Raw genomic sequence first — 12,211 nt, 5'->3', positions numbered from 1 at the left:
GCTAGGCTTTACAGGAAAGAGTGATCTTTTTCATACTCCAGAGTTCATTCCGAGACTGGTTTCCTAATGAGGTGTTTATTATCCACAGTCTGAGCGCATGTCTGGAAATATTAATACTATAATTCCAAAAACGATGCCAACTGTCTCAGGCCTTGCGTGTAAGATGATTGTAAAGAGAATGAGGAGACAGGAGGGAAGAGGAGAGGAAAGTGTCTTAGTGATTCTCCTGCTTTGCCAGCACACATTCCTATAGTCTATTAGCATGTGGATTCCAGCCACAGCCAATCAGAATTGCCTGCCAAAGACCAGAAACTCAGAAGACTAGAAGGATATCCTGTTGCAGAGAGATCTCTTCCACTTCTGCTTGTCCCACAGCCACTCAGCACCAGGTACACTTTGGTAATTCTGTCTGCTGATTTCTGATCAGACGCATTTATCAGCTCCTAATGTCTCTCCTTCCTCATTAACTGCCTCTTCCGTGATTGACAGAATAAGCTAAGCACGGACATACAGACATGGAAATGCGTTATTTTTTTTTTTTTTTACCACAGTTAAAAAAAGAAAAAAGAAAAAAAGAAAAAAATGCACAATCTTTGGAACAAAAGAATTAAAGGCAGAAATTTAAAGGAAAAATACATATTCAAAGAACATAGTGAGGTATAAAAAAGTATTCTCTCTTTTTTTGTGTTTTTTGTTTGTTTGTTTTTCCTCTTCATCTTGCTATAGAGTTCCTCTACTAGTAAATATTGCAATAGCCAGGCCTCATGAACTGGGGGGCTGTCCCACTTGCAGGGGTCTCACGTCACTTCAGTAAGGGGCAAATCGGCTGTAGCCACCTCGGTATAAACTCGCCTGTAGTAATTAAAGACACAAAAATATTAAAAGGTTGATGAGAGAAACATTACAAAAGAAGACATGTCCTGAGGAGGGATTTGGAAAGACAGCTTCCTTAGAAGCTTCAAATCAACTGGTTAGATGTTGTCTAGTGCATGAGGTCAGGAAACCAACTTCTGCCTCTAAGATGCTCAGACCACAGCCCAAACATTTACTGCTGACCTGATATTCTCAAGGGGAGAGTATGCTAATGGTTCATTATTTACATGAGTTAGCACAGAAGAGCAACTCAATGAAGTTTAAAACCAAGTCTGTAAATAGTTTGATTTTTTAAAAGCATGGGTCTTGTCTACCTTGACTACCTCATTACAAGCGTGACCTAAAGCAGACCCCTGATCTTACCTTTCTACCCATTACCTGACAATGGAGAACACGTTACTTTTGACCACTATCTCGTGTCACATCGCATGTTTGAGATGGTGCTGGATTTAAACCTGAGTTAATCTTTCAACGAATAAAGTCTATTTCCTCTGTAATTTATAAAAAATACCAACCAGGTTGTTTCTTGACATATCTTTTATATATATATATGGTATGTAAAACTGGGGTTTTAAGTGGGCTTCTTTCCTTTCTTTAATCATAATCTAACGAATTATCTTTTTCAATCAAAAGTCCCCTAGGAACATATTGCTCCTTGGGTCATTCTTTTAGTACAGGACTTATATCACTTGGGCACTAAATAAAACCTCAGGAATTCCCATCACTTCCTTATATCGTACGTCTCCACTTCAGTTCTAAGCACCGCCCCCCACACCCCGCAGGACCCTACTACTGCCTTCCACAGATCTTCACCAGTAGAGATTCAGTGTGGGAAGTGGCAGGCTCTCTCACATCCTTTATGTCTTAACTGTGACCATCGTTCTGCCTCCCTCTCAGACACGGTCATCTGTGTTTCCGGGCCGTTGGCCAGTGACACCGTGGATGGTAGAGAACGTCTGGCACAAGGAGGTATCACTGTGGACCGGCCAGTCTTTGCTGAATCCAGTGAGTCCCGTCATTGGGCCCGGAGGTGTCCAGGCCAACACAAAAATACTGCAGGGGGGATCTGAGTTTGGTCAGGGGGGGATTATTCTATTTTTTTTTTTTTTATTTTAAAAATATGGAACGCTTCACGAATTTGCATGTCATCCTTGCACAGGGGCCATGCTAATCTTCTCTGTATCGTTCCAATTTTAGTATATGTGCTGCCGAAGCGAGCACAGGGGGATTATTCTAGATGAGCTCTATGGACTTTTTGTATACTTCTAAGAAATATACCATATTTTGCCACAAATGTTACTAATAAAATATCTTTCTAAGGCATTTGCTTGGTGATTTTTAGTACTATCTGCCGGAAGGCTTAGGAATAGCAGGGACATCCTTTGGCATCTGCATTTGAAGCAGACAGGTTAAGTTTTTTGAAAAGTTTACTGTGAAAACTGGAGAGTCTTGTGCCCCAGGTCTTTGCGAATACCTATCGGTAAAACTCTGCCACAGGTATGCGTCCAACATCTGAGCCATTATAAAACAGCAACCTGTTCCCTTCCTTCCTCCCGAACAATGTCGTTACTCAGGGCAGACTGTCACTGCTCATTCCTTTCTGCTGTCCTTAACCAGGCCAGGCGGCTCACAGCAGCACACACACAGAAGTGATATGAAATTTCCAGACAGTCCTATTGGTTTTAATACTTTGGCAATGGAAGAAGGGCTGAATTATCACCTCCCTAGATCTTCTGTAGTCTGTAGGTAAAAGTCAGAAGAAGTTAAACGTTTGAAAAAATAAAAGGCACATCTACTTACCACAGCGCCAACTCCATAGCTAGCGGCAGGGGCGAGGGCATGGTAGGGGTCGGCCGTGTACACCCTGCCATAACTGGAAAAAGAAATCCAATCAGGGAGATAAAGGAAAGACAGTGATTAAAAAAAAAAAAAAAAAAAATTAAGGGGTTTTACTGTGCTAAGGACTTGTAACTTGGTCTTGGAATGTTATTAGGAAACTGGCAGAATGGAAAAAAATCTCTCCGTTCTGCTCCTAAAGGCAGCAACTGAAAATTTCTGAATTACTTCTATAAAATGGAAAAGAAGGGCACTGGAGATGAGGAAGAGGGAAATTGGGGTCAAAGCCAGAAACACACAGGGACAAGCGGGAGGGAGGGGAGGAGTGTGAGCCTGTGCGCCGTTGGGTTTTTGGCAGGACAGAGTCCAGGCCGAAGGCCTGTGGAAAACCCAGCTCAGCAGGCAGTCCCGGCGGCTAAGTGCCCTTTTGGAAACAGCGTGGGGAAGGAAAGGGGGTGACGCGGGGCGGCCTGGCGCTCCCCGCCCCCGTCTTGGCACCTACCCGTCGCTGTAAGCGGCGGCGGCGGCGGCGGCGGCGGTGGCGGCGGTTGCAGTAGCAGGCTGTGCGTATCTGTAGGCTGCGTATCCACCCTACAGGAGAGAGGAGAACTGACTTTACACATGCCTCTCCCCCGGGGGCAGGCGAGCACACACCCGCCCACACGCAGATGGACGCAGACGCAGACACAGACACGAACACAGACACATCCGTGGGGAGAGAATGTTTCAAACTGCATCAGTCTGCATGTTATTCCTTAGTGTACAATTAAGCTCCACCCAAGGCAGGGATTTGCTTTGCAATTTGTAATAGTAACAAAAATAAACTACCCTGGAGTACCTCTTCTCAAATTTAAGAAATGAAGATATGATTTAAAACATTTTTTTTATTGAAATATAGTTGATTTACAATGTTGTGTTAGTTTCAGGTGTATAGTAAAGTGATTCAGTTACACACACACACACACACACACATATATATTTATTCTTTTTTAGATTCTTTTCCATTATACGTTATTACAAGATATTGAGTATAGTTCCCTGTGCTCTACACTAGAACCTTGTTGGTTATCTATTTTTATATATAATAGTGTGTCTATTGTAATTCCAAACTCCTAATTTATCCCCCTGCTGCCCTCCCCCCTCCCCAAAATGATGATATGATTTTTGGGTCTGTCTTCGTTGGAACTTTCAACAGGGAAAATACTTACAGGAAGTTGGGAGAACTTTATCTGACAGGAAATGTATAATACAGATTAAAACATTAAATTTATATGTGTTAACTTCAGATTCTCTGATGCGTACTTGGATTGATCTATTGCTAAGAGACTACCGTATATAAAGAAAGGTCCCATGCACTGCTATGCTCCATGTGGCCTAGTGAGTTTGCCAAGAGGCTAAGATAATCAAGCGATATTTAGAAGGAAGAACCAGTGTAGATCAGAGGTTGGCAAACCTCCATCTGTGGACCAACGCAGTTGGCCTGCTGTTTTTGAAAGTAGTTGTTGACAGAGACCATATGGCCTATGAAGTCGAAAATCTTTACCACTTGGCCCCCTACAGAAAAAGTTTGCCAAGTCCAATCTATGCTTCAGACTCGGGCAAATCAGATTACAAAGGGCTGTGGACCCTTGGACTAGGTTCAAACAGATCAGGAAGGCCCCCCCACCCCCACCCCCGCCACCAAGCATTTAACTGCATTTATTTTTCTTCCCTAAAAGGTTTTGGGACTTCTTACATCCGAATCTCACAGCAGGTTCTGGAGCTTTTCTTCCAAGGGTTCAAATATCCTCTCAGTCCTAAAGAGTTTCAACTCCCCAGTCCTGCTATTTTACCTCAGTTTAGGTGAACCAAATACTCAAAAGGTTTTCAGTGTCACGGTGAAATATTTCATGAAGTTTTTCAAAGATATAATCACAACAACGAATGAGACAGGCTATTTGAAAAAGTGGCAAAGCTCTACTTTTCCTTCTTCTTCTTTACCTTTCTAGAATTCATCTATTTTACCTAAACTTAATTCAGGTGTGTACTTTTATTACTGTCATTTCCCCATCAAATATAGGTAAATACAGCTAGGTCCATTTGGACGGCACCTCAGCAGCGAGCACAGCATGTTTCGTTTCTGTAGATTACTGTGTCCTTTTCTCATGGACATCTGAAGCTTTCTGGCCTGTACTTTCTGCTTTCTATTCCTTCAAATGTTCAGTTTTTGCTAAACCTACAAAAGAATTTCAAATTTACTTCTGTATCATTTCTTAGGATTGAAAACAACCATTTTCTAATGGGACCCTTGGTCTTCTTAGCCATCTGACAGGGAAGCTTCTAGCTTGCTGCTTTTATTTCTGTTCAAATCTTATTCTGGAAATACCTGTGATTTCCTCTTGGAGGTTTCTACAGCTTTTTGCTTATTTCTTATATAATTTATGCTTTCTCTAACTGAAGACACTGCGCCATGGGGGAGAGCTTACTCCTGCTCTTTAAATTTATGCTGCTTAAATTCACCAGAAGCAGCTTCAAACATACATTAAAAAAAAGTCTCTGATTGGCTTTCAGTGGTTTTGTATTATTCCTTCTTTGTTCTTCAAGTGAATGACTTGGAAAAGTAAACATTGTTTTCTCAATTATAAACCTTTCCATAGGTATTCCTATAATTAAGAAAACTCTGATTAGTATTACCAAACACTGGCAATGAGATGGTAATGGATAGGGCCGTGGCAGGAAGTACCCTCCGGGGCTATCTGTGATCCACACGCTTCCTCTGAATTCTAGCCAGGTCTATGGGAACAGGCAGGCCAGACTGATTTGGGCAAAGCCGTACATCCAGGCTGCAACATACACACTGCCATACATACACACATAAGCATATACATTTATGTATAAACTAACTCAAGTGTCTCTTTACCTTTTAAACTTCTAAAGAAAAAATGAAACAGTAAAAGGACTGTTAAACAAAACAACATACTAATCATCATAGTTGAAATTTTAAGCTTTATATGAACCTTGAAGGCTCAAGTTTTTGGTATCACTAGAGATGACTCCACTAGTTTAGAATTAAAGTTTGCTAGTGTGAAGTTTACAGAGGGGCCATGTTTAGTAAAATTTCTTTGTAAATGAGGATAATGTGGTAAACAAGCATCATGAGGTTTCTCTCTTTAGCATTCCTTCAAAATCCAAAATAATCTCTAAAAATGGAAAAAGTCAAGGTAATAAAAGCAATTAAAGCCTAATTTATATCTTTCTGAGTAAAACATTTAAAAACTGAAGTTCTATGCCATGGGAAAGAGGTATGCATTCTCATAACAGTACTAACTAGACTCTCAGTTAAGTCTCGGTATGTCAGAGATACTGGGGATTGTATTAAATCATTAAATTTGAGCTGTATTGGACTAATCATGGGGAAAAAAGGAGATTCTGAATGAGGTTACTGATAGCCATTTCCCCTCAGTTTCCTCAACCTGCAAGAAGCCAGTGGTTTGGGGGTAATGTTATTATTAATTAAGACAATTTTAAATGGATCAGGCTGTGGAAGAGAAGGCTCCCTCCAAGCCAGAAGGAAATGAAGATAATCTACCTGCAGTCCCTTCCTTCTGTTATGAGTGAACTCTGACTCTGGAGCTTTAGGATGGGCAGGTAATATCGCAATAAACTGATCTGGTAATTCATTGATGACTACCCCAAAATTAGAAAAATTAAATTGTATGTCATGGATTCCTCCTCTTAGCTGTATTCTTAGTCCAAAGTATTTCTGCTGGTGCTTTAAACTGGTTATTCAACAAAACGTCTCACCATGATATAAGCCAATGAACATTCAGATATATTTATTTCTATTCTGGATTTTGGAATGCATAAAGAATCCAGGCTGAGAAACTGTTTTTTCAACTTTCACTTCTATTAGCAAATCTGAAGTTGTTTATGGAACATGAGAACAAAGTGCAGTTTGAAACACCAAGGGTTTCATTGCTGTTTCTTAAGTTTTTCAAAAGAACAAGGGTGGGGAGGGGTAGGAGAGACAGGGTTCAGGCGTGGGGAGGGGATATGGCGCCACATTTATTAATCACATTAAGAACTAAGCATGCCAACATCTGGAGCTAGAACAACCAGCAAAATCACCACGTTCAGACTCAGATTGGCTAACTCTATCTATCCCAGCATTCTCTTGGGACAGCGGTTTGCCCTAGGCTCTACCACAAGCTCGGTGAAGTACACAGCCTCAATTACTAGAGCGTGCAGCCACAACGACCTGGTATTACGGAAACAGTCAGTCACCACTTGAGTTAACATTCCAGACCCTAACGACTGGCCCCTCCCCAGCCCAAAGAAGAGTCAATCTCACCCACCCTAGCCCTGGCCCACACCACAATGTTAATAATTATAACAAGCAGTAACCCATCTGTTATATCAGAGAAGGGAACAGAGACTCCACTGAGAGATTTAGAGTGAGATGTTAACATTTCTTCAGCTGACTGCACAAACAAACAAACAAAAAAAGAGGAGAAATAATTCATTTGGAGATATGAAGTCATGAGATAGCTGATGTGTATTGCTTTTAACCATGCACCGATGCAAAACTGAAGCAACCATTAATAATAAAAATTAAAAAGGACATATGTATTTACACACAATCAGACCTGTTTGATCTGAAGCAGTTTGCAGATTCTATCTGTGTGTGATTTGAAATAAAACAAAAAATGGGGATTAGCATGGCCACAGCACACCCTAATGTCAGAGGGCACACACGGACAGCTTTTCGGAACCTGACAGCTGGATAAATTTGGCATGGCTAAGCCTGGTCCAAATATCCACATGCCCCTTTAAAAATAATTACTTTCTTACTCCTTTGTAATTCATTCTGAATGATTCCTAGCGCTCCCAACTGGGACAGCCCAATGCTACATCACTCCCCAATTCAACCTTCCTGATTCAGTTCTGACCCGCAGTGCTCACCTGTATGCTTGCCCTCTGTCAACACCCATACATTCTGATCCAGTGTTCTTCCAAAGTATTTCCTGTGTGCTATCCTTTCTCATATCCGTAACACATCCCTGCCTTCAACTTCCAGCTTTTTCAAAGGAAAATGCTGTTACCTTTAAGATCCTTTTGTTGTTGTTAAAGTCTCACTTTCGCATTACCCAATGTCACCTCCTAGGGATTTTCTACTCCACTCTGAACCAATTTTATTGTCTAGTGAACTTTACAGCATTGCCACGCTGACCACAGGATTCTTCTGCACAGCTCTGGAGCTGTGTTTTAACTAGAACAAAATGGAAGGGTTCTACGTATCCTCCCTCTTATACCTGACCTTTCCCTGCCTATCCAAGTTTAATCCTCCCTTGTCTTGATTTTCACCTGGCCATTAATTTTATTATTACTTTTTTGTTTTAGGATTTACGATAAAACAGGACTTTGGTGAGCATGTGATGTCAAGACACCTTCTTTCTACCTGGAAGACAATGACATTATGTGACACTGAGGAGAAGAATGTGTATTTCAAGACCAGCAGACAAGATGAAAGCTTGTTCCCCACATGTGATGTATAGATTTACAGAGCAAGGGGAGTGGGGGGGGGTGGGCGGGTGGGGAGAATGCAGGTGTGATGCTTCAAATCACTACAGCAGAGCAGAGATCCAGTCCAGCTAGCTTGGGTCTAAGGCTGTGCCTCTGGGAATCACTTTGCCTCTACACGATTCTAACTCCCTCCTCCCCCTCACCTCCTCCTCTCTCCGGCTGAGATGCACTGCTCTAGACTGAACTTGTATGAGGAGGGCTCATTAGGAGAACAGAGTTCCTCCGTGGCAATGTGGCACCTTATATTAAATGTGAATAACACAGATGTGAATACAAAACTCATAATAATGATAACATTGTTACTGCTTTTGATTGAGAGACCTATCTACTTGGAAGAGTAGATAGGAAAAAATTTTTAAGGAAAATCTTTTAAATTTATCTTATTAGTATTAAAATTAGTGTTAAGGAAAGAAATTTTTATGACCAACTTGGTATCTTCCACTTACTACTTTTATGATGGATGAGAGATGATGTTTAATTAACTAACCCTTTCGAACACTACTATTCCACACCTCCCCGAATCAGTTCATTTCCCAAAGCTTGCTGGGTAGCCACGTAAATAAACTAACTGAACTGTGAAAAGCTATCTATTGTTTTCTTTTTCCTAGCACCCAGCTCTCAGCATTCTAACAGTGCGTCCTTATCCAAATGCACTCACTAATCTAGTTTTAAGGTGAAAGGAAAAGAGGGCAAGGGAAATACATGTTTCAATTTTAAGTCTAGATTTTTAAGACAACTTCAAACTTACGTAGCAGCACAGCCCAATTACTACTATGATTTCACGATAGGGTCCAATTCTAGATTCAGAGTCCTGTTTAGACAGATTCTACCTTCTCCCTTTTCTCATTTCTTTCACAGTAGTAAGAAAATGTCCCAAATTTCTAAGCTCTCCAAATATAAAAGACCAGTTTAAATACCATGGATAAATGTGACTGACAAACTAAAAGAGGTGGCAGTGATGGGACAGTGCGTATAACACACCTGGGGCGGATGTGTGGCAATGGGACAGGAGCACTGAATTTTGGAGGAAGTGCCCTCTTGTAAGGAACTTGACTGGGTGCACTGCTGAGGTAGCAGGGCTTAGATCACACGCTCACAAGTCTTGCTTGTCCAAAAAAGCCTCTGTTCCCATCTCTAACGTGGAGCTGGAATGGTTAGTATAATTCAATTTTTTCACTGCAATCCACAATCTGATTGATTGGCAGGTCACACTGGCACTCCTACCTGAGGTATTTTAGCGCTAATGATTGGTTCCTGTAAGACTATTCTATAACAGAACACAGGAAGAGCAGTTCAAAAAACACAGCTGTGGAAGGAAAACAATCATACAAAAAAGCCCGCTAAGGGGCCCACCAGCCTTTTCTTTCCTTTGGATGCAAGCATGCTTTTCACAGGATGAGAATTAGGAGCAGTTTGTTATCCCATTAAAAAAGTGAATTAGGGTGAATGATGTCTTTTCTACTGATGAAAAAAAGATGGGGCGGGCAGACACATAATCTATGTGCTACACTTCCAAGTCAGCAAGGCGAATCTCTTTACAAATCATGGGCACAATTGCTAGATCAGTTCTCCTGAGAGGAATGTGTCACAAAAGACACAGCGAGGAAGAAAATGGCTAGCAGGGATTATGGCCTAAGAGCAGAACAGGGAAGGAGATAATCCAAACAAAAAAACAAACCACCTTCACAGTTAACAGCCTGAATTAATATAACAAATAAAACCAGTAACTCCAACTCTTTTCCCTCATGTTGTCTCTTCAAGCTTGGGTTCAGGGCACGTTTTATACTAGATAAACCCTCCTCTCTTTCCGTTTCTAACCTTCTTTTCTGAGGAAACGAGAACTAAACGTATGTTGATAGATTTCCACATAAGGGAAAATGTACAGAGAAACAGAAATAAACTCAAGGTAAAATGATAGAGGTTTTTGTTGCTGTTTGTTTGTGGAACAGGGAATATGAAGTTTTAAAAGCTGTATTAAAAATGACACTAGGCCTCACTCAACAGTTCCCTCCTCATGTATTCTTGTTTTTCATTCTTGAGTTCGGATATTATTTCAGCGCTACTTTTTCCTGCAAGTAACTGCTTTAAGACAAGAACTAAAAATACCATTACTATTCAGTCTTTTCATCAACAAGGGGCCACTGGTCAAAAAACTGTTTCGGCAAAGGTCACCCAACTACCTCTGTTCAGCTTGATGAGCTTGATCCAGTTGGTAAATAAGAAGATTCAAGAGTATTTTCTCAACAACTACAGAAAGACCATCTCTCTCTTAATAGAATCATATACTGTAAACTAAGGAAGTGAGAGAACTGTAAACAAATATTTGGTTGGTTGACTTAATAAGCTGGAAGTAGGCCACACTTAAGAAATACCCAAATAAGGAAGATATTTGAGAAAAAAACAACCTGACTTAAGAAATAATTCAAGTGGAAGTGTACTCTAATAGACCAGATTTCAAGAAAACAACTTAAATAACATAAAGATGAGTTTCATGAGACTATGGATACTAACGTATATGGGAGAATGTACACGCCGAGAGCATATATAAATACGTATATTTAGAAAAGTGCACTTTGGTGTAAAAGTAGGATATAGTTTCCCAACCCTCAAGTTTCACGGTGAGCACAAGAAAAAAAGATCTTTCATTACTTCTTGAAAACCACTGGAGGAAAGTTGTGGATTTTAATTAAAGTACTAAGAGAGGTAATGAAATATGGATTATTTGGGTTTTATGTTTGGCTAAACAAATAATTTAGGTAATCTGGGTAAGTCACAATCTCTCTAAGAAACATATCTACAAAGTGAGAGCGTTGGACCAAATCATGGCTAAGGTTCCTTCAAGCATGTGTTAAATTAAAGTGTACTTTGGGGCTTCCCTGGTGGCGCAGTGGTTGAGAGTCCGCCTGTCGATGCAGGGGACGTGGGTTTGTGCCCCGGTCCGGGAAGATCCCACATGCCGCGGAGCGGCTGGGCCCATGAGCCATGGCCGCTGAGCCTGCGTGTCCGGAGCCTGTGCTCTGCAGCGGGAGAGGCCACAACAGTGAAAGGCCCGTGTACCGGAAAAAAAAAAAAAATTAAAGCGTTCTTTGAAGGCCTGCTCTAAACAGGCCAGGTGTGTACAACTCACCCACCGAATCTCAGAGGGCTGCTCTATCCTTTCTCTAGTTCCTGCAACACAGATGGCCTCTAAGTGCATTCTGAAAGTTCATTAACGTTTTCAGATTGCCGAGAATCTCTGGCAGACTGTGGAAACAGCTCATTAAAAAGGTACCCTTATTGACTCTGGGGAGGTTAGGGTGGAGAAGGCATTTCCAGACAATTCTACCCTACGCCCAAGGAATCATTTCATGCTGACAAGTCTTTCTCAGGAAATTGTGTCTAACAATGTAGGTGGTTAGACCAAGCTTGCATTCAGAAAAAGATCTTTGGAGAGAGGTCCTAATAAAAGACTTGCAAAACTCAAAAACTTGACTCTTTTTGTCAGTTAGATCACTTTGTCCATATTTTAAATAATATGTGACCATCAATCATGGAACTTGAGCTATAGCTAGACTGTTTAAATAATGGACGGTAATAAAGATGTTAGCATGGCTGGTCGAATCAACAAATCTTGTACAATGGTCAAATGTTTGTAAAAGAGTCTAGGTTGCTAATGATGCCCCTTGTTTCCCTCTAGATGGCTCTTAAGAAAAGAGCCCCACTGGCTGTGGACCTTCTGATACAGAAAAACCTTATGCACTGAGTATGTGGTTTTCTCTTATTCCTACCCACCCTTCACTGGCATCAGTTCCTTATTTCACTTTCACAAGACAATGCTCTCTCCAAGTATGTGAAACAGGAAAACACACATTTCAGAAAGCTTCCTGCCATCTACATAAATCAAAGCTCTAATGATCTAAAGAGGGATGTGAAATGAGAAGAAAAGCAGAAAAGGGAAAGA

The 12,211-nt window shown here is 41.0% G+C and overlaps 1 protein-coding gene across 8 annotated transcripts in view; it reads right to left on the bottom strand.

Moving 5' to 3' along the window:
* Window positions 1-197: 197 nt before the first annotated feature.
* Window positions 198-12,211, bottom strand: part of RBFOX2 (RNA binding fox-1 homolog 2) — a 267,858-nt gene continuing 255,844 nt past the window's right edge. For 2 of the 8 annotated variants that reach the window (XM_007456247.1, XM_007456248.1), the window contains exons 12-14: window positions 3,212-3,300; window positions 2,674-2,746; window positions 808-852 (exon numbers count right to left, since the gene is read on the bottom strand). In XM_007456247.1, the coding sequence (XP_007456309.1) occupies window positions 808-852; window positions 2,674-2,746; window positions 3,212-3,300 (207 nt within the window). Of the gene's footprint in view, window positions 853-2,673; window positions 2,747-3,211; window positions 3,301-7,334; window positions 7,367-12,211 lie in introns of all 8 variants that reach the window. The other 6 variants (XM_007456251.1, XM_007456252.1, XM_007456253.1 and 3 more) reach the window with 6 other exon arrangements.

Source organism: Lipotes vexillifer, unplaced genomic scaffold, assembly GCF_000442215.2.
Source record: "Lipotes vexillifer unplaced genomic scaffold, Lipotes_vexillifer_v1.1 scaffold728, whole genome shotgun sequence".
NCBI classification, from domain to species: Eukaryota; Metazoa; Chordata; class Mammalia; order Artiodactyla; family Lipotidae; genus Lipotes; species Lipotes vexillifer.
This window is presented reverse-complemented; position numbering and strand designations above follow the sequence as displayed.